The 23221-nt window shown below is 40.2% G+C and overlaps 1 protein-coding gene across 4 annotated transcripts in view; it reads left to right on the top strand.

The window, feature by feature from the left end:
• The window catches only part of LOC103461646 (hyccin 2), a 44088-nt gene extending 22646 nt beyond the window's left edge, over positions 1 to 21442 (top strand). For 2 of the 4 annotated variants that reach the window (XM_017303684.2, XM_017303685.2), the window contains 10 exons: positions 2716 to 2817; positions 4390 to 4569; positions 6409 to 6489; positions 8339 to 8454; positions 10331 to 10426; positions 11047 to 11163; positions 12758 to 12845; positions 13639 to 13795; positions 14433 to 14615; positions 18449 to 21442. In XM_017303684.2, the coding sequence (XP_017159173.2) occupies positions 2716 to 2817; positions 4390 to 4569; positions 6409 to 6489; positions 8339 to 8454; positions 10331 to 10426; positions 11047 to 11163; positions 12758 to 12845; positions 13639 to 13795; positions 14433 to 14615; positions 18449 to 19101 (1773 nt within the window). In that variant the 3' untranslated portion in view covers positions 19102 to 21442. Of the gene's footprint in view, positions 1 to 2715; positions 2818 to 4389; positions 4570 to 6408; positions 6490 to 8338; positions 8455 to 10330; positions 10427 to 11046; positions 11164 to 12757; positions 12846 to 13638; positions 13796 to 13967; positions 13989 to 14432; positions 14616 to 18448 lie in introns of all 4 variants that reach the window. The other 2 variants (XM_081604216.1, XM_017303686.2) reach the window with 2 other exon arrangements.
• The last annotated feature ends 1779 nt before the right edge of the window (positions 21443 to 23221 follow it).

Below are 23221 nucleotides of genomic sequence, written 5' to 3'. Positions count from 1 at the left end.
TTTTTTATTTATCCGTGGAAAAGAAGGTAATTAAATTACAGGAAACATCAATTAACCAAGTGAATAAAAGACAGTAACAAAAATTGCTTAGATTGAACATCCATCTGCCACCCCAAATGGAGGTCTTAAAAATCCAGAACAAACACAGCATACACGTCTCTGATCAGACTGGTTGCCTTTTTTTTTTTTTTTTTGAGGTAATGCTAGCAGTAGTTCTATTGGTGGCTTTGTCTTAGAGAGAATAACACAAGATGTTAAGTTGAATACAAGTTGTTAAGTGACTAAGCATGAATCCAACAGCAATAGTATAACTTGCTGAAATCTCTGGAACAGACTTGTACACAAAAAAATAATTCAAGTAGATTACTGTCATGCATCTCGAGTAATGTTCAGCATCCTCACAATCACTGCTGAAGTACTTGAAAATTCAGTAAACGTTCCGTACAGGTACAGCAGTTGAAATGCAAATAACGTCTTTCCTAAGCTGTGGCATTATTCTCTAAGTTGAAGGTGAGCTGTGTAAAAGAGGGGAGCACAAAACTACACACACCAGAGATGGATTGATGGGACTCCTGGGGAGAGTGGTCATCATGGGGACAGAGCACAACATGACTTGTCTGCACCAAAGCGCCTTGCTGAGAGGCTTTTTATGCGTCTGTCATCTGCAGACAACACTCAGTCTTGACTGAAGTTTGGCACCCCAGGATATTCTCCCCCTGTCAGACGCCGTCACCATCTTGAGTCTGGAACTTTTAGAGTGATTTTTGTCGAAAGCTGTTAGTCCACGTCAAGATCTATTTAGACTCGAACGGCCTTTACTGACTTCTACTACTCAGCCTGTCAGTGACGTTACTACTCAGTTTTTATGCCACCTACAACACTTTTAAACTTCACATGTTTAATAGCATTTCTAAATGTGTAGTGTCAGAAGTTAATGTTGCAACCTTAGCACAAAATAGTATATATTCACTTTCTGATTTTCTCTAGTTCATTGCTACGACTTTACGAATCAAAATATGATGCAATGCCTTGCAAGTGTGTTTGCATACCTTTTTTTTTTTTCATTTTAATTACATTGCAACAAAAACTTTATTGTATCCTATATGATAGGCCAGCGTAAATTATTGTCTGAGTTGGAATGTATTTGGTTTTAGAGCTGCTCAATGTATCAAATTGCACTTGTTGTCAATATTAATGTCTCCACAGCATTGAGATGGAATTGTTTTTAATGGAAAATTGTACATCAATTGCCAGGCACTTTAACTCTCCATACTAATATTTGGTCTGTTGGAGGGAATCATATTTTACCGCATTTAGAGCTAAAAAACTTTTGGTTTATGTCTCTACAAATGTTGCATATCTAGAGACTGAAGGTTTTCACCCTTCTTTTAAGCAAAAGTATTTCAAACTGCATCAGAAAAAAATCACTTATCAACTCTCGCCCTAGAGTTTTTTGTGTGTGTTTTTTTTAGGGTTTTTGAGGCTCTGTTGGCCTTCATTCATTAGCAGCTGGACAGGAAGAAGGGCAGAGAGGGAAGGGGAAGACATGCTGTGAATCAAACCAATCAAATCAACTGTGTTGAGGACTGTAGCGTCTGTATGTTGTGCACCTGCTCAACCTCAGAGCCATGTGGCACCCCATGCCCTAGATTCGTAATTGGATTAAATTATACACCTTGACTGTATCACTGTAAAACACAACTATGATTTGGTGCCATTGTTGCTCTGGCCGTATTTGTATTGCTGTTGCCTAGGAAATTGAACCTTTGCCCCAATCTGAAGCCCTTTGCTGCTTTTGGACAGAATTACCCTGAATTAGCTGAGTCTAGCTGCTCATCCACTTCAACCTGATTCCCTATCCACACAGCATGATGCTGCAAGCTACATCTCTCATGATAGCGGTGATGTGTTAAGGGAAGTTTGTGCAACCGTTTTTTTTTTCCAGGTTGGCCAATAAGTTTCTGTTTGGTCTCACCTGACCACAGCACCTTCTGCCACTTGTGTGCTGGGACTTCTTATGACTTTCTTTTCGCAATTGCTGACTTTAGGCCACTCTTCAAGAAAAAGCCAGATTTGTTTACTGCAAAAGGTCAAAAGATTATCCCTCTTGAGTTGTACATCTTTGCAGTTCCTTCAATGGACCTCTTGACTGCTTCTTTGATAAAAAGAAGCATGGCCGTACACCAAACGTACACTGACAGTTTGGTGTACGGCCTTGAATTAGTAGATTTGCAGTTGTGCCATATTTTTTTCCTTTTCGGAAAGATGGATTTAGTTCTGACAGTTCTTTGTAAAATCTTCAAGGCTTGGGATACAACTTAATCCTGCTAGAAACTTCACAACTTCATCCCTAAACTGTCTGGTTGTTTTTTCAAACCTTTTGAGGCTGTTCATTCCTGACTCTTCTCTAACAAATGTTTGAGGCCTTCACTGAACTCCTGGAGTTCAGTGAAGGAAATTCTGAAAGGAATGGGTTGTACTGGATTTTACTTAGGGACAGCTGAGTAAAGAGGCCTAAATAATCTTTCACCTTTTTAGTTGTAAAATTGTTTAACCAATGTGTCATTTTCCTTCCACTTCATAATTGTGTACTACTTTGTGTTGGTCAATATAAAATGATTTTAGTGGTTATAATTTGTCAAAACATGACAATCTCAGTTGTTTCACATGTAGTCATGGCCAAAAACATTTAATGTTTTCTTCTGCTTGTCTCAGTCCTTACCAGAAACCCACATCCCCAGCTACGCTGGCAGCCTTCATCTAAAGAAGTCTCTGGTACCGGCGCTGTACAGAGTCATCCAGGACCCCAACAACGAGGTGAGCCACACACACACACACACACACACACACACACACACACACACACACACACACACACACACACAGTCCTTGTTTTTTTTAGCTCCCTATGCTTCTTGTGACTCACTTCTTGATGTCTGGGTTGGTACCGAGAAACAGACTGACACACAGCAGTTTCTGCAGGATAAACACTGAAGCACAAGCATGTGCTGTTCTTGTGAGTATGATTAAAGTGCAGGGTGGCGATGGCTGCAGCTTCACCTGCGAGATAGTACACAGTGTTCCCAGTATACTGTACGCACACTCACAGTGACATGGTGGTACACACACACGCACACACACACACGCAGTGAAAAACCAAACTGGAACATCTGCTGCATGCTTTTGTTCGAAACAGCATTCTCAGTAACGCCTCTGTATGTCAATTGTACAGCGTCACACACCTGCACATTAAAACTAGCTTTTTGCCCAGTTGAAGACGTCACACCTTCGTTTTGAAGCAAAGGTCGGAGGTATTCAGTGTGGCTGGACTTGTTTCCTTTCTCTGCTTGCATTCCCCTTCTATTTCACGGTCAAATTTAAGAGTCAAGCGTCCAGGGATCTAAATTCCATTAGTGCTGCCAGTCTCGCTGCACAATCCCATTAATGATGAAATGCCTGATCCAGGGCAGTCTGCGTGAGTGTTGGTGTGCAGGGAGGGAAAGATTGTTTTCTGCTGATGCCATGGAGAGCCAGACCGTTGCCAAGTTCATTAATGAGTTGCTGCTTATTTCTCGGTCACACACAGTGCAGCTAACACACACACACACGCACACACACACACACACACACACACACACACACACACACACACACACACACACACACACGCACAGCTTCACTGCATGGACACTTATTCCACTGACCCTTGGCCAGTGTAAACACAAAGCCACAGTGGACTCCCCTGAGAGTACATGTGCCCAGTGTTTAGTTGCAGTCATCCTGCTCCACCCTCTGATCCCAAAAGCCCCTGAAAGTTCCCCTCTATCCTTACGCCTCTAACATCATGGTCAAGATCCAATTTATTTGTGGGTTCAATGAAAGAGATGATGATGTAATAATGCAGCTTGTATAATTATTTCACGACTTTTTGTCCCCTGTGAATGCTTTTTTTTGTACAGTGTACAAACATTTTTATATAATTTTATATGTAATTCACCTTGAAGTAATCAAATAAATACAGTGAATACTCAGGTTTCTTAAATTTAGATCGCCGTAGGGTTGTACCGATTGCAGCTTTCTGGCCAACTGTCAATTACACAAAATTAAGGAAATCGGGGCCGATTTATCGGTGCTCTCCTAATACACATCCATCCATTTTTGTGCTTTTTGCAGATCTCATATTAAAGCCTGTCTACAGTAGAAAATTGATACATAAATGTATTGTAAACTTCAACTTCAAATAAACTGGGAAATCTGAAAATTTGAGCTTTTATAGGTATTGAGTTTTAACAGAACTGACGATACAGATCCATTTTAAAGGACTTAAAACTGCTTAGCTAAGGTGTGTGTGTGTGTGTGTGTTTTTTCTTTCAACCACCTGCTTTCTAGCTGCTGGAACCTGTGTGCCACCAGCTGTTTGAGCTGTACCGGAGCTCTGAAGACCGCCTGCGACGTTTCACCCTGCAGTTCCTGCCTGAACTCGTGTGGGTTTATCTGCGCATCACTGCCAGCAGGGATCGCCAGAGCAATGGCTGCATCGAGGCCCTCCTCTTGGGTATCTATAACCTGGTGGGTGTCAGTCCAAATGCATTTGATATCTTTTTAGCTAACCTTAGCATTTTAGCTAATTTCAGTATAAACTGTTGATTTCATACTAAATGGAGTATGTTACTAGAGATGCTAGAGATAACCCTAATGCTAATGATAGCGATTTAGCTAAATTCAGCATTTTAGCTAATTTTTATTATTAATGTTTAACTTGGCATACTGAATTTGCTAAGCCAATGTTAGTTAACATTATAGTAATGGGCTACATGCTATTGACATCGCTTTAGCTAACCTTAGCATTTACTTTGTTACTAGAGGTCAACATGTAATGGTACTAATATCCCACATGCTACAGATGTTTTAGCTTATTCTGGACATTTTCATGACATGCATCAGACACAGAGACAATCCATCTGTTTAGACTTTGATGCTCAAACTTGAGGCCTACAGTATCTAACTAAACATAAGAAGCTCTAATTTGGGTCCAATCAATACACAGACTTTGGCAGAGCCCTTTAAAATTCATCCATCCATCTATCCATTTTCTAACACCCTTGTCCCTTAGTGGGGTTGGGACCCTTTAAAATTTCTTCAGAAATTTTCTATCTGATGTTGAACCTTCTTCACTCTTAACAGTGAAGCCAGACATTAACTTTTCACCTTTGAGTTGGAGTTATCTAGCACAATTGTACAAAAAGAGACTTCACAAACTTGAAATATATTTAGATTTTTTATTTATTTTTTTCCCCGTGGAAAGTGCCAGATTTATTGTAAATGATAAGCTTCACATTCAAGGTGACCTGCAAAGAAAACAGTGGTTGACGGATTGGCCTGAAGGGGATTGCATCACCAGGAAACACCCTTGAGGAAATGTGCAAAGAGCAAGAGATACTGAAAGACACAGCTCCATGTCAGCCAGTGCTGCTAAGGGGCATATTCATGAATAATTTATTCCTCTGTATCTGTACCTCTCAATACACACACACACACACTCAGACAAGCAGCACATGCTCACAGATGTGTCTCCATTGACGGGCGAGTCGTGATAAACAGCTTTTGCTCTCAGCAGTTCTGCCAGAGATAAACTGGTAGCCAGTGAAGGACAGAACAAGCAACCCACAGTCCAGTCAAGGACAACTTGAGGACATGTTGAAATAATAATGACTACTTTATTCCACAACAGTAATGAGGAGGAACATGAACAGAGTAAGCCTCTGTAGTGAAGTAATGAGAACCAGCTACTACAATAAAACTTAACTAACACTTAGATAATATAGATATTTCAGATTTTCTTTAGCAAGACTTTTGCAGAGGTAGGTAAGCATGCTAACAAGCTAACTCTGTTTCTAAAAGGCTCAGCGGTATATTAGTATGAATTAACTTTATTTGCTTTGCTGGGGTTGTCTGTGGTTGAGGTAATGAGGCATAACATTACAAAATGATGCCATTTTGAGGGAAACATTAAGCCTTGCAACACATTTAACAGTGTGAAATCAGACTCCAGCAGACAGAATGCTGGTCGATATTTGATTTGTTCTAGATCACTTTACATGTGGTCATGTAGGAGTTGTTAACTATATTTCAGAGTTGTCACGAATGATTATTTTTTTCCTTTTAATCGCTGAACTCATTTTTCAATTAGTCTAAACTACAAATTTTTCTTTAAAATATACAATTTGTTTTTATTTTCTTTATTTCTTTACATCCAATGAAAACAAGTTTAGTATTATTTATGAGTCTTTCTGCTTTGAATTGGAATCATTTTGATTGTGTCTCTTGCATCCATCTTACATTTAATTTAATTTAAAGAGATTATGCCAACTCAAGCTTTCTGGATTTTTTTGTTACATTTTTTCACAGGAAATTGTTGACAAAGACGGAAACAGCAAACTTCTTTCCTTCACAATCCCATCTCTGTCGAAACCATCTATATATCATGAGGTAGGACTCTGACTCTTTCCTGTTCTGTCCATTTTAGGAACCAGCTTTTCTATACTGGTGTTATGTTTTCTTTGCAGGGTCTATTACCAACTTGTCACTTGTTCTTTCTTACCTTCATTTTGCACCCTTGTACTTAAACCATCACACATCAATGTCTTGTTATTTGTAGTTTTCATAAACTGTGGAGATAAATATGTATATTTTAATACATCAAGATAACTGATCTATTGATGGATTAAATAGTTTTACAACAACATGTCTGACTAGAGATGATTAAAAAACATTCTATGATGAATTGACAGGTGGCTGGAACAAAATGTCTGGTTGCAGAAAGCTTTGTGTAGTAAACTAGTTCAGACTGGGATCTAGTTACCAAATGGCCAAGGTGTGAGATGAAAAGCACATGTTCCCTTTCACTGCATCTTTTCTTCTCTCTTCCTGTCCTCATTATATCTTGGAGATTTAGAAAGGTGGTGGATTGGATTGAAAACACGGCACTTTTCTGAATATCCCAATGCTTTTAATAACCTGACCTTGGCAGTTCTAGTTTCTGTAATATTAATATATATTTCTTCATGTTTTTCATATCTTTGTTTTAAGAATAAAGTGTGTTTGTTAATTACTTTAAATGAGAGAAGATATTATAGACAGCTTTTACTAGCTGGCTGATTGATCTGGGTCTGAATAGGTCAGACAAATTCAATAACACAAACTTTAACAGAACATGTTGTAGCCTAGCTTTCTGTCTTTTTTGTCATCTTAAGGACAGTCACTGTTTTCTACACTGTGTGAATCGGTGTATGCGTGTGTGTGTGTGTGTGTGTGTATGATTACGTGTGCATCTTGTGCACCACAGATAATTCATTGCTGTAATTACAAGCTTCAGAAACTCCTCCCTCCATGCCAAGAGAATGAAGAAACAATCGAGGAATGAGGAAACGGCTCACAACAATCCTCCCTGATTATAATGCCGGTCTGAATGTCATGTGCCCTGATCCCAAGGACGCCATTAGCATGTTACTCATCTGTCCTCTTTTGTTTTTCTCGTACAGAATCACAAGTCACTTAGTGTAACTTCTGCTCTGCAAAGCTGCAATATGAAGTGGTTTACACATTTTTATTTGAACCAACTCTTAGATTCCATACAGTCATCATGTGCATCTCTTTCTCTTTCTGTTTTACTCATGAAGCAAGTAAGGCTGATGGTTTTTTTTTTCCCTCAGTACCCTGCATAGAACAATATAAGTAGATTGTCAGCAGCACGTCAGATATATACATGCATAGCTTTTAACTGAGGACAGTAAGAGGAAATAATCCCACAATAGATTGCAAGCCATCCAAGCGATGCATCCTGCCTCACCACCTCTATCATTTGCTAATGACTCCAAAAGCTATCCTAAATATTTAATCGAAAGTGTCTTAGCCTCATTAAAGCAGTGCCCTGCATCAGTGAAGCTGGATGGAAGCAGGAAGATGAGTTCAATCTTTCATGAAGGAATCTGTAGAGGGAACAAAATTGTAAACAAATGTTTTTGGTGTAAGAGATGCACAGTCAGCACACTCACCAAAATTAAGACTTGTAGATAGATTAATGAGACTTAATGATGCAGTAAAAGTGTTTACTTGAAGTATTTTCCCCAGCAGTGAGTCAAGTTCCTCCGTTAGACACTGTAAACATTTAGATTTATAAGAACTTCACCTGGACTCTCCTTCACTTTAATTTTTCAGTTCTTGATTAATACTGTGTCATAAAGTGCAATATGGAGGGAGAATTAGACTATTAAGTAACTGCAGGAGCACAATTACCTGTAGCCTCTGATTTAATAGAAATTATGTTTTATCTGTTTAGCCTTCTAGCCTGGGGTCCATGGCTCTGACTGAGGGAGCGCTGTGTCAGCATGACCTGATCAGAGTGGTTTACAGCGGCCTCCACCCTCAGAGAGAAACCTTCACTGCACAGAACAGGTGGGAAACCCACTGAAGCAGCTCCTAACACCAGAACGACGACGTCTTCTCAATGTTAATTTGGCTGTTTGTTTTTGTTTTCATGATGAATATATTTATTTTATTAAACCATGATTTTTGCATTGAGATTTTACATTTGTTTTTAGATTAAAAAATGTTAAAGGAGATAATATGTTACAAATGTTATTTAATATAAATAACATTTAATATGTATATAATATTAAATTTGATTTAATATAATATTAATTAGGATTTTTTTTCCATAATTATTTGTCATAAATAGTAACAATATACTTTTTTATTTATACGTGATTAGCTTAGCTTAACTTATTTCATTTTATCTTTTATCCTTTTTTAGGTTATCTTCGCTCAGCTTAATTTACCTTAGATTAGCTTAGGTTAGCTAAGAAGAATATGTTTGCTTTGCTTATTTTATGTACGTGGTTTTAGCTTGTTTTTTAGTGTTGCTTTTCTTTGCTCAGTTTAGCTTATGTAGTTTAGGTAATCTTGGCTTAGTTTTACTTGTTTTATTTAGGCTTAGCTTAGTTTAGCGTTGGCTAACGTACCCTATTATAACTTTTGATTTTTATTTTGGCTCCATTGGTTTAATTTTGTTTACATTGTTTTCTTTGAACAGCTGACAAAGGTCGACTGTTCAGATGTTCAATGAAACATCTGAGAAATGAGTTTTAGCATTAAAGAGAGAAACTGACAATAACACAGTAGCTACAGACTCTGAACTGTTGGAGTGTTGTTCTCTGGTTGTCTTAAACAAACATGTTGCATCAACAAACTGTGTCCAGTTTCAGATGTGACTATCAGTCATTTTAAAATCTTTGCGTATTTTATTTGATCAAATATTCCTCCATAAAAAATAAAAAAAACACCTTTTAAGGTGATCAGATCATAAGTCTGGATGCTCATTCAGCCTCTTTTAGCCGCACTCAGTAAGTCTAAGAGCTTTTTTGGCCGTCACACACTTTCTGCTGCAGTGCATGAATAATGATCTCAATGAAATACACCAGTGATCCTGCCAAACAAAGGGTTATCTGCTGCCTTCAATAGAGCAAATATGGTTCTGTGTTCACTTATGTTCTACGTGGCACACATATGCAAAAATGACCATGTGACAGCAGTTCAAATAAGACTGGCTGGCCAGAGCGTTGTGACTGCAATGACCATAGTGCGACGGACATAATCAATATATTTCATCTTGGCCTGACCTCTTGGCTAATTTAATTATCCATTTGTTTGAGTGGGTCTGAATTCATGTTTATGAGAAGAAGTTGCAGAGCTCTGTTCCTTCATTCAGTCTAAATGCCTTCCTGCATAGTTCTTGCTTATTTAAGTTTATGGTCTCACTTTGACTTCATGTGTTTCATTATTAGGTCTCAGTAACGTGGTTCTCACCTCATAACCCTTGAAAAGTCTTTGCAGCCTCTGCAGATATTAAAGTAAAGTGGCAGCTTTCAAAGGAGCTTTACACACTTCTCAATCCTTTACAAGTGTTGCGCAGCTTTACTGTCGAGCTGTTTGAAAAAGCAGCATCCTTGTTTGCAAACATACTTGACCTTTACAATGCCACAGCACTCCTGCTGCATATTTTGCAATCATTATTACCAAACATTGCAACAATTGACCTGCAGATGCAGCTTCTGTATGAATTGTTTTTCTTTCTTATTGTAGTTTTAGAAACCATGTTTCCAGAAATGATACTCTGGCTGATAATTAACAAACTACCAAAGTAGCAGTTTGTTTAGTGCACAATTTTATGGCTCATTAAGTTTATTGCTTCTAATTCCGCATACTAAAATAATTTTTATGTCATAAAAAAAAAACATGTTTTTTTAGACTTCTGTTGTTTTTTGTTTTGCAGGTTTGAGGTCTTGTGTTTCCTTATGCTCTGCTACAACTCTGCTGTGGTCTACATGCCCCTTTCCTCCTACCAGGCCGTCTGCAGGATGAGCTCACGGTGAGAAAACCATCTGGAAATCATGTTGCTCTTGTTAGTTCTGCACCCAGTTATGAACCATCTTCCTTCCTTTATCATTTTAGTTACTTTTTTTACTTGAAGTTAGGATTCACTCTCCTCTTTTTCATTGAAGTCATTCACTTTCCTCTGTTTCTAGCTGTGCTCACGGTTGGATAAAGTACAACTTTATTCAAGCTGAGCTGATCAGCTGACATCATTGCCTTAAATAAAAACCAGACTCTGAGGAGTCATTTAGTTCAGTATGAACATATATAATATATGCACTGTATAATGTTTAGTGGTGTCACTGTATTCTTCCACTGCAGTGTCTGATCGTTTCAGGCTATGAGTCCCAGCCCTCTGTCACTAAGCTCCGTTTAGACAGATGGCAAACTGTGACTGTCAAGACTTTGGAGAACAATGCTCTCAGTCTTTGACTTCTCACAGAGCAGACTCGGTAGCCAGCTTTCTCCAACCTCCGCACATAAAAACTGGTTAAAATATTAGCCGTTTCCGCACATGTCTCATCTTAGCTTCCTACAGCTGTTAGAGAAATTCAGCGAAATCTGGAAAAACATCTCCATAGTTTATTCACCATCTGACACCAATTCCCTCCCCAGGGTGTGTGTATGCGGCTTCCCTCGACAACAACAAAAGCTCTGGAGAGAACCTTGCAACCGCGTCCTGCTGGACCCCGAGTTCATGGTGCAGATGCTCACTGCCGTTTACCACGCTATGTACGTATCTTTACAGTTTTTTTGCACGCTTTTTCAATAAAAAAAATTGCAAGCAGTTGCACATGTTTATGCATCAAATGACTGAACCTGGCTTTTTACATATCGGCTTCAGCAGCTTTTTCCACATTTATTGTTTTTTTGTGGTGAGCAAGTAGAGTCCAATGTTTTTCACTCATAAGCGAGCATAAAAGTGTGAATATTTCAAATTTGAAATTTCTTTCAAATATTGATCACACTTTCCAAAAACATTAACAAAATATGAATTTACATTCATTCTTAGCGACTTCCAGCCGTCTACTGCAAAACTGACTGAGACCAAGAGAAAGTTTTCCGAATACATTAAATATTATTATACATTTATTAGTTTAAGGGATATAAAAACAAACTACTTGTGTTGTTTATTTTAACTGTTCTTTTTCTCTGTGAGACACCCCTCATCAGTGCAGTCTTGATTTCATTTAGTTGTAAAAATCTCACAAGCTGTCTACGAAGAACAGACGCTTCCTGCTGTGAAACCGATTACAGTGGTCATAAATTCACAGAGCAGGTGAGCTTTTCCCCTCTGGCCACAGCTGTTCAAAAGCTGATTACAGCTCCTGGATGAGATGACGGGCAGTTCCTGGAAACGCAGCCCTTGATATGATATGGGCCGGATCTTAGGGAACACTGGGGGAACACTGTGAGGCTGCACACCAGGAATCAAAAGATCAAAGCCGTCAGCACCTCTGAAAGTAAAATGAATAGGATTTTATTCATGTATGTGTGAATGAGTGCTTCTCCATGCTGCGGCTCACCTCTCCGCCGTCCTGCACGGACGGCAGATCAACCTCAATCCATTGAATCCACACACACACAGAGGGACCTTGGCACACAGCGAGAACGCTGTAGGATTTAGGTTAATATGTTTGCTAATGCGCTGCAACAGTAATGCCACATGATAGGAGAACGAAAGATCTGCAGGGATATCGGATCACCAGCGTTTTAAAATAAAAGGAACAAGCATTTCTTTCATATCAGATTGAATTTGTATTCTGGTGCCTTTTCAGCTGTGACTACATCAGAGGGTATGTTCCTACCTTCCCATTCATCCCAGTTTGTTTGATCTGCAGTGCAAAGGGAGCTCCTGAAGCATTTATTCCCCGCATTGTGATTTGGATCAAAGAGTTCAGCCGCTGTTGACCGTTTTGATTTTTTTATTATTTTTTTCCCCCCGTGTGGTTTGCATATGTTTTATAAAATAATTACAAAACATTTTTTAGTTTGTTGTAAGCTTTTTACTTGATTTCATTTCTTAATAATAAAATTATGATTTTCTCCAAAACCACTGACAGCTTTTCAATCTGGAAACAATCTCTTAAATATTTTATTTAGCACAGCCGTGTTAATAGGAAAAACATGACTACTTGTGTTCTTCTAGTAATTCGGTTGCACCTCAGACTGTAACCGTGCTCACATGCTGAATCAGTAAATGACTAATAATAGTTCAGGGGGTGTGAGACAGACATTAAAGCGAACATGTGAGAGCCTACTGTTTCCTCTAGCAGATTTACAGCAAGATGCAGAACAAATGTTTGTTGATGTTTGTAATGTGCAGATACAATGGAGAGTGGGAGATGGGGCGAGAAGCTCTGGAGGACATTGTCTACAGGGCCCAGCTGGAGCTTTATTCCCAGCCTCTCCTGGTGAGTCTGTTCAATAAACTTTATTCCCCCAAAAGACTTTAGAACACATTCAGTTCTGTCAAATCCATTCTGGTCCAGATTTAATCAAATCAGTCCAATTTATTCCAGTTAATGTTATTGTCAGATTCAGATCCTATTACAAACAGTGCAGGAACAATGGGTTCATAAAAGACACGGACACAGAAGTGCTTTTAATGGAAGCTCTAAATAGCACAAAGTTAGTAGAGGCAATAGCTAAATCAATTAGTTTGTTTGGGAAAATTATGCAGGTAAACATTGTATCGCTGGATCAGGACTACTTTCTAAAAAAAAAAAATTAACCTACAGAGGTAATGGCAGCAACGGCTTTATCTAGGAAAGATGAGGCTGAACATAATCACTTTCCTTGGGGGAAAAACACGGCAAAACCCACCTCTAAGAAAGAGACGCAGCAAAAAGAAAATATTAAAGCACTGACCCAGAGGTACTTTCTATTGAATGAAGTGGTAAGAAAACACAAAGCTAAGTATAGCTATAGCTTCGTCATGAAAAAAAAACCCCGGCTGAACACAGAAGCCATGGACCAGATGTACTTTTGATTCAAAAAGAAAACAAAGACAGTACAGTTACAAGCAAATCTATAAGTTAAAATAAACACCGAAACACTGGGATAAGAAAATTTCCAAGAAAAAAAAAAAAACAGTTACTACATGAAAAACCACAAATTCAAAGTATTACTTGGACATTTCTTAATTTAAATTAGGGCCTTTATGTTCCACGTTTTAGTGATGCCAACTTTGTCTGTCCACCTCAGCTGGGGAACGCCATGAAAAACTCTCTGCCAGAAAGCGCTCCTGAAGCGCCGCGGGGACGCAAGGTGCTTCAGGTGGAGGTGACCCCCACCATCAGCCGTATATCCATCTCGGCAATCACCACAGCTTCCATACGGCGCCACCGCTGGAAGAGAGAGGGTAAGATTAAAGCCTCGGGAGCTGGAGGGAAGCCTAAATGCTGTGAAGCCGCATAGCAGGAGAAACGTCAGCACTCGGCAGAGCAGACCTACAGTAGCTTTTAAAGGGAGCACATTCAGTCACGATGAAGATGTGAGCTTACAGTATTTCACTCTTTTCTGATCTACGGAAGGCCACACGAGGGATCTGTTTGGTGAGAAATGACTTCTCTGGTGTTTGTCCTCATCAGAGAGAGGAAAATCTGTTTCCTTTGTAAACTGGCTACACCATTAGAATAATTTTAATGGTGTTCTGTGTAATTATTGTTGTAGTTGTGCTCATGTAGTCTGTGCCTGTGCCACTCATTGCTCCCTATTGCTTTTTTCTGTTTTTTCTTTGCTTATTGTGTCTCGTCAGTCAAGAGCATTTTGTTCTTTCTATCACCAGTAAAAAAAAAAAAAAAACATTTTGTGGATTTAAGACAGTCAACAAAATGGTGCCTGTGTATCCAGGCCACTAGTGGGAGGTTAATTAATTGTTTACAAAAACAAAAAAAAGAAAACCTTTACTTCATCTGTGCCCAGGACGGGGCCCGCCTGAGCTGAAGGTTGCTGCTAATAAAGACCCACATCTCCTCATCTGTGTTGTTGACTCCCAGATTGTTTTGACTACTCAAGCGATGCAGAGTTGAGCCTCACCATCAGTCCTCCTAGCCTCGTCCAGCTCCACCACCTCCACGACCCTCCCAGGGAACCCGCAGCTAAAGAGGATAGAGGAGGGCGGCATCACAGCCACCACAGCAGCAGCAGCAGCAGCATCATTCCCCCCATCACACTCGAGGGTAGGGGACGGGGCTGGCCACTCTTAGGATAGAGGGTCTCTGGAAGAGGTGGCCCCCGTGATCTTCATCCTCCTCCTCCTCTTCCTACTACTACTACTCCCCCTCCTCAGCTCGAGGCGGTCAACTCTGCCGCTCCTGTCGTTGCTGCCTCCTCACTTCCCCAGAGTAAACTAACTCATCCGACAGTCAGCAAACCTTCTACTACCAGACCATCGCTACTTCCTGCTGCATTTACCTGTGGAAGAGTTGCCTATTCTGGGGTTGAAGGAAGTGTTGCCGCTGGCCGTTCTGCATGGGCCCGTCATCGTGTCGCACTCTTGTCTTTTTCCTCGTCATTCCTTCAACTTCAGACCGCTCCCCTTGTCACTCACTGAGCCTGCAGCTTCCCCAGGGATCTCGGTGTTTGATGATTGGTCCTGTTAGTAAATGCTTTCTGCTGTTTTATGAGAAAACCGGAGGTGTTTTTAAATACTGGCACGCAGGCCTTGACATCTTGTCTGTACCGCTACCTTACTGCGACTGAAAACACCAAATGCATCGACATTCAGGCCAGCATCAGCCATCTGCTGCCTCTGCTCCTCAGCTCAGTGAGTGGGAAAGAGCTCTGCATGCACACGCCTCAGCAAGCTTCAGTAATTTCAGCTAAAACATTAAACCATTGCATCTCTGACTTAAAAATAAAATGATGTTGTCTAATATTTGAAAAAAACACCAAAGACATACGCTGGCAGACCGTACAGCAACATTTTGTCTCATCGTGTGCGTTTACGTCTTCCTCCATGATCTATCTAAAACCTTGAAGTCTGTGACGAAGGTTTAGATCATGTCCTTGCTCATGGTCAGTGTTTGTCTTAGCGCCATCTAGTGTTCTTCCAGTGATCTTTCACCGAACTCAGTGCAGCTGTGAAAAAAATAGTCCTGTAAGGCATTTCAATGTTTGGGAATCTGATCAAACAATCTATATGAATCTGGCCACAGTCTGTGTGTAATCACTGGACATTTGCTTTCAGAAATTAAACACCTACATAATTATGCACTCTTTACTTTGGGGCTGCAGTGCTTCTATGTGGGAATCGGTTCTCTATTTTGCACGTCTGCATTCACTTTGTTCCACATTTTGTCATTTGTATTTTGATCGTCAGTCCTGCAATAATGTATATTGTCTAAAATATATATTTGGTTTCCTTTTTCTGTTGTTGAAACTCCTAGATGAAGGTGGACTTTTTTCAATCAGATTTTAATTAAAATTGATACAAAACATTCCTAGTTAGTTTTCTGCGAAAGTATTTACACCTCTCGACCTTTTTTACATTTTGACTCATTATAAACGCAAACTTAAGTTTAGTATATTTTCATTTAATGTGCTAGACCAACACAAAGTAGGGCGTAATAGTGAAGTAAGTTGAAAAAGCTGGATTGTTTTCACACGTTTTTACTCAGAAAGTGTCACCCCCCTAATAAATATACAGTTGACTAATTGCCTTTAGACTTTACCTAATTAGTAACTAGTGAAAGAGTTTCAGTGAAATGTTTAAGATCACAGCATATGCTTGTGTTAGAATGGACCAGTCAAAGTCCAGACCCAAAAATCAAGATGAAACTTGACCATCGATGTTCATGGATACTTGCCATTCAGTCTGAATGAGTGTGAGCTGTCCTGCAAAAAGAATTGGCAAAGTGTCTCCAGTTTTCACTTGTTAAATATTTTTGTTTGCAAAATAATTAATAATTATTTACTTTAGGATGATGATTTTTCTTTCTGAGTTGCTCCATCACATAAAATCTCAAAAAAAAAAAAAAAATACAGTCAAGTTTAATTAAATGTGAAAAAGTGCAAGGAGTATGGATTTTTTTAGCAGTTTAATGTTGGTAGTAAACTAAAAATCATTTCAGATTTTCATTGAAAAGAACCATAAAGAAATATGCTCCTTATTTATAGTTTAAAAAAACCCCCTCAGTTTATGAGTAGAACCATGAGACATAACCATCTTGATATCTTCAGCAAACTGTTGTAATAGGGTGAAAATAGTTGCAGATTTTTTTTCTTCCAGTCCTGATGTGGTGTAGAACTTCAGAAACGTTTTCTCCTGGTTGTAGCCGGCCTGTGGCGGTTCCTCTGTTAGCTTGGTGGGCCGTCAGCTTTGACTGGAGGCTTTTTGTTTTTGGCTCTTTTCGGCGTTCTCCGTGCCGACTGGCTCAGCTCGGTTGATGCTGCGCTGCGGAAGAAACGAGGGATGGGGCAGGAGAGCATGCGTCTTCTCCTCATGTTATGTGCATGCCGATCCAGACCTTTTTCTTCTCAGCTTTCCGTTTCATTTTTGGCGCTGTCTGTGGGTCCCCTGTTGTCCCTGTTGTGCTTGTCCCAGCGATGCATGACGGAAAGAGAGACAGCCAGTCTTTTCTGTTTGACCGGCTGCACCCTGCATAATGTATTGCCAATAATCTGCTTGGTTTTCTAACCCAGTTTGTTTTTTGTTTTTTGTTTTTCCTTTTCAGCTTTCATTGAAGGGTCGTAAATGGATTATTCATGATTTGCTTTTCAAATGTTCTCATGTCGATATTGCCTATGTGCTATCAGTTTATTTGGTAAAAAGTAACAAACTCATGATCTGAGTTCAAACATACTATTGCAGTACAGCGGTGTTAGTCCTGCAACTATGACACTGAGGTTTGCATGTTTTGGAGTTTACTAACAAAATTTATCACTTCAGAGAGATGTAAAATGCGAAGAAAAAGATGAATGATGCTTTGAAAAACTTTACCGGCTTAAATATTTCAAACTCTGAAGTTTTAACTCATGTAAATTACTTTATACATTTAAGATGGGTAGTTAAGAGCAGGGGCATGTTTACTGCAGTGTGACTACTTCTTCAAAAAAAATTGTCAGCATTTTATAAACTGAGGAGTTCGTCTTATGTTTTGTTTTATAATGTTAAGCTGCTAGATTGCCTCTTTTGTCATACTTTAGACCCCAGCTGTACACATTGCCAGATTCATTGTTGTTTTTAGTCAGACAAGACTTTTTTCCTTCTCATTCTGAATAAATATAAGCATTTAAAAGGCCACTGGATTGAAGTTATGTGAATCTGAACATCCAGCTTTCGTATTTAAAAACCAAAAGCACTACCACTAGAAAAGTAAAACTAGTTTTGCAACCGTTGCTAACTCCATGTTGTTGCAAATTTCATAACAGATTTGGACCTTAGGGGTTGTCTGTTTTGTGCAGAAAAAACATTTGCTGAATTTTTCAATATTACAGATGATAAAGTTTGAAAATGATTTGTAATTTTTTCCCCAACTTCTTCTTTGTTGTACTCTGTTCTGCCTTGCAGTTATCTGTTGCAAGTATTACTCTCTCCTTCAGGCTGACCCTATAGTCAACACCTCATTATTACAGAACTTAGGTCTTCAGTCAGTAATGGTGTCAACATTGAAGAGTGTTGTTGTCAGCACAAATGTTAGAAATTTAAAAAATTTTTGAGTTTCAGATGGAAAAACTTGGAATTTCTTGTTACGCATTCAGTTGCCCATCTTAACTTTATTATTAAGATCACTAAATCTGCCCCTGCTCAAACTTTCAACATTTTTCCAAGATTCACTTTCTATAACATCCTTTGCGGTTCACCAGCCTGCATTAAGATTGTTCAAGCCAGCAAACCTTTCTTGTTTTAGTGTAAAATAAAGTGATGGTAGCAGTAGTTCAATGTCTGGATATCTTAAAAGTCTTCTACTTGATAAAAATAACATAAAAAAAAGATTCATAGCATTAAAGTTAAAGTTTCGTTGGTCTTCTCTCACATTCCTCTTTTCTCTGCCTTGGCTGTCACCTTCAGATGCTGACGGCATGAGCGGCGGGGAGGATTCCTTCAACATCAACGATCCGGATGAAGGTTTCTCCTCTGGGGCTTCCAACAGCAGCCAGCCCAGCGGCACCAAGAGCGGCGGCGTGGGGCCGAGGGGCGGCAGCCTGAACAGCAGCAGTAGCAGCATCAAGAAAGCCATCACAGCGCGCCTGTCCAGGGACAAGGAGAAGAAGGAGGAGCGAGAGAGGGAGAGGGAGGCAGAGAAACAGGCGGAACAGTGTGTGAATCAGCAGGCCACGGCGCCGAGGCCCCGCCAGAGGCAGCAGTCCCCCCCAGGCAGCATCAAGCTGGACGCCATCCACCTGAGCCCCATTAAGAAGCACCTGAGCTTCCCTGCAGGGCACCCGCTGGTGCGGACTGGCAGCACCTCCTCCAGCAAGTCCTTCGACTGCATGACCCTGAACTTGAACGGAGGCGGGAACGAGCGAGAGGAGGCGGCGGGCGGCTCCGACAAGGAAACGGGGCCCTTACTGGGGGGCTCCCACCGCCACTCCACTGTCAGCCTGCAGGAGGAGCACCTGAACCGGCCGGAGGAGGCCCAGGCCCTCCTGTCCCCCGGAGCCCCTCTCACTAAGCAGTCGCGCTCTCCCAGCTTCAACATGCAGATCATATCACAGGTCTAATGTCAGCGCAGGGAACCACAGAAACACACACACACACGCAAATATTTATTCAGTTTCCAACACGACCACTCTACTATGGCAACCTGGTCAGTTTCTGTGTTTATGAGGTGGAATAAAAAGATCTCCAGATCTCTGGAGCTTTGTCTCTACTCCTGCAGCGTCTATTAAGGTTTGACCTGCAGTCACAGCTGGTTAGATTCTAACACCAAACATGTTGACGACTTCCCCATCGCTGTAGCTACAGTCCCTCCAAACAAGCTGAGCATTCCACACACAAACTCTCCCAATAGGGAGAAAATGACAGGAGGAAGGATTTCCAATGTAAAGTCGCATAACATTTCAGATTATTTGATTTTCTGACTGAATCAGTCAAGCCAATCAGCAATAACATGTCGCTCATGTGGAGAAAAGTGGGAATTATTCCCGTTTTTCGTTCCCTCTCCCCCCCCCTTTCATTCCCGGGCTCTTGTGCAATCATTCTTGCTGATCTCAGTCATGAAAAGTCTGATGAATCTCGTTCTGTTTTTTTTTTTTTTTCTTCTTTTTCTTCTTCTTTTTTTGTTTAAATCAGTTTAAACAAACTTTTGAGATTGTTCTCAAACCAAACTGGAATGTGGATTAAAAGTTTTGAATTGTCTCCAGTTTTTAACTGGACTAATCTGACAAAATCATTCCTGTGCAGCTACACAAGCAGACTTTAGTCTTGTGGCTTTGATTTTTAAATCTGAAGCTGATTCTTGCAGGTTTGCGTGCGACACTAAAGGCAATGACTGTATCTTTGTCGTTGGTTTCATCTGAGTAGCTCCCGTTTCTCCGTGTTTGTTGAAAGTTGTGGCTTCCTGTGCTGGTTATTTGCTGCCCTCTGGAGGCTCGTAGCAGTCACTGCGTTTCATTGTCGTCGCCGTCGTCTTGTTTTTGTTCTACCTCATTGTGTGCTGAAATACACACCTGCCAGTCAGATTTGTTCACTGAAGCTGATCTGACCACAACGGTTTCCCATTTCAACTCTAGATGTAATCATGTGGATTTGTGACTGAGTATCTCGTCTCTCTGTTCCAGTTCAGCTGCAGTACAGGCCACAGTTAGACTTCAGGTGTTTCCGTGGATTAAGCAGCTTAGGTTATTTTAATTGCTGTTTTCTTTTATGTAGTTGTTTTAAGTGCAATTGGTTTTTTCTCATCCTTGTGCATGGAGTTCTTCTCTGCTGTGAAATGCCTGCATCTGCGCACAGAGCTTTTCTAGCCTTGTGTAGTGCTTCCTGCCCAGGCGGAGGGATGTGTATTTTTTTTTTTTTGTTTGTTTTTACCTGCCGTGCTTGTTTCTGCTTGTGTAGTGCCCTGCAAAGCACAGCTGCTTCAGATGCACGAAGCAGCCCAGCGAGCCAAACCCGAATCTTGTCCTCGTCTTAGCCAGATGTGCCATTACACATCCTCTCCTAAGGGATTTATATTGGTGTCGTTGCTGCCCAGGTGTCTTACTGAAAATGCCTGATTGTTTTTTTTTTCTGTTTACTGGTCTTATTTTAAAGGCGGGGTTCAGAGACTTGGCTCGGTGTGCCCTTAGATGCAGCTTCACCTTTTGCTTGTTAGGTTTATATTATTGTTATTATTATTATTTTAGGAGTTTGAGGCGTTTTTTCTGTCTCGGCCAGTAACCTACAGGGCCTTGCAAAGGTATTTTTACCCTTTGAACCTTTTCATATTTCTTCACAAAGATCAGTGTCTTTTACACATTGAAATACTAAAGTAGTGTACCACTGTGATCTGGAAGGAAAATGTTGCAGCATTTTAACAATCACATGCATATTCATATTGGATTAACACTCACTGTGTTTGTGTATTCTTTGTGCATCTAGAGAATGATGAGGAATAGCATCTGTGAACATCAGATTTTACACCTTGCTTCTGATTTTTTTTAGTCTGGACTTTGACTAGGCTGCTCATCTTCACCCCAGTCTGTTTGTCTTTTCCAGCCTCTAGCAGTTCTTATCTCAGTACATTTTCCTGTATTGAGCTGCTTCCATCTTATCAACTCTTTCCAGCTCCCCTCAGCATGATTGGAACTGTATTTTGAGGGTGATGTGCTGTGTAAGTTTTATGTGCAATTTTTCACGACACATAATGTTTTGCAAGTCAGCGGAAAAACAAATCAGTTTTCATGTCATCTGCCCAGTGCAGAAAGCTGTTTGAAAGCTGCTAATATGACTTATTTATGACTTTCTAGAAGTAGATTTCTGAAATCCAGGACTAATAGTGGCTGACAGATTCTCCCACCTGATCTGTTGATCTCTGTAGCTCCTCCAAAGTTACAATGGCCATCTTCTTCACTGCCCTCTTCCCCTCTGTTTTCACACTGAGATTAAACTACTCACAGTTTAACAGCTTTTTACTTGTAACCAAATTCATTTTATTTCCTTCCAGGTCACAGTTATGAGCTACTTTGAGTCGGTCTGTCTCATAAAATGGTTTAAAATATGAAAAAGCTCAAGGAGTTTGAATGCTTCTGCGTGGGACTGTATTTCTGCTCTTAGCATATTGCATAGATGGAGGCTGTCGCGCAGCTCGAGGACTGACTGGTTATTGTATAGAAATCTCTCACATTGACGCTCCTGGTGTGCTTGAAGCCCTCACAGCTGCTCGTCCTCGGTGTGCGTTTCCCCCTTGGAGAGCCTGGGCTCTCCACCTGCGTGAGTAAGCCAAGCCGTCATCCCCGTGACGTGTGACCCGGTTTCCCATTCTCGCTGTATTTTCGCCGTGAGTCCAGTGGCCCCTTTTTTTGCTGTGTTTAAACGCCGGTGATGTGTTTGCGTCTTTTAACGAGTGCCGAGGTTACCCGCAGTCATGCTGGGGCTGTGTGTGTTGACTTAGAGTAACCAGTATCCCTCAGTGTGTGGTGTTATTTGCATGTGATCAGGGTGGGAAATGAACTCCAGCGCGGGACTGTCAATAAGGCCCATAAGCTCCGATGAGGTCCAGGTGCGTTTCCAATAAAACCTCTTTCTGTGTTGAATAAGTCTCACTAGTTTATTGGTCAGTCGCTGTTGCTGGATGAGAAAGTTCATTTCCCTTCCTGCATGTGGTAACTGTGGGCTTTGTGTTCATACAGTTTAATGCACTTTAACCCATCCACCTCTCTGAAGATAGTTATAGATGTGTAAAGCGTGTATACACTCAGTGCAGGGTCTTAGTCTCTTGAAAGTAGTACTTCTATGGGATTCCTCATCTATCACAAGGCTATTTTTGTTGAAGACTAAAGGGTACAGCTATTTATTATATTTTTTTGTTTCAAAACCAAAAAAATAAATAAAAAATATATTAAAAAATGACAGTTGTGGGGTTTGGATGGTCTCAGGAGTTTCTAAGGTTAAAAAAATAAAAAGAGAGAAAAGCCACAATTATAAAAAATAAAATAAAATGGCAGCACCAAAATTTCTGTTCTTGACGTCAGAATTGATTCTATGCAACATTTTTCCCGCTTTTCCTAATTTTTTTTAAGTTATATTTTTGTTGTACAGGATCTTGCTGATCTTGTACCCTGTGAGCAAAGAACCTCTCGAGGTCCATCCCTGCAGAGAGAAGGCCGCAGCCGGACGGTTTTGGGTTTGTGTGGCGCCTTCCTGTCAGCCTGCTGCTGTGTGGCTCGGGGTCGGTGTATAAAACGATTAGCGACGATGAATCGTGTCCAAATGCTTCCATGGAAGCTGCTGGATAACACTGTAGTAATTATGATGTACAAATGGAGAGAAAAAAAAAGACTTATTTTAAAAATCTTGTAAATACAAAATGTATAAAGGTAAAAGCAAGATAAATATAAAAAAAAAGTCAGAGATGTAGACAGAGATTAATCTGTATATTGTTGAATAAATATTGTGCCGTAAACAAAATGTGTGTGTGCTTTTTGTGTGTCGGAGGTAAAACATTGTGTGTGGGTCCCAGGTTTTAACTCATGTAAAGTATATACTTATAAATCTAAGGTGAGTAGTTAAGAGCAGGGGCATGTTTACTGCAGTATCACTTCAAAACATGCCCTGAACTAAAACCTTTGGTTTAGTTTAACTCTGTAAAGGAATTTTATTTAAATCAGCTCCTTCTCTGCTTGAAGAAAATACATTATCCTTTGC

The sequence above is a fragment of the Poecilia reticulata genome, chromosome 2 (assembly GCF_904066995.2).
Source record: "Poecilia reticulata chromosome 2, P_reticulata-male-v2, whole genome shotgun sequence".
Classification (NCBI taxonomy): domain Eukaryota; kingdom Metazoa; phylum Chordata; class Actinopteri; order Cyprinodontiformes; family Poeciliidae; genus Poecilia; species Poecilia reticulata.
This window is presented reverse-complemented; position numbering and strand designations above follow the sequence as displayed.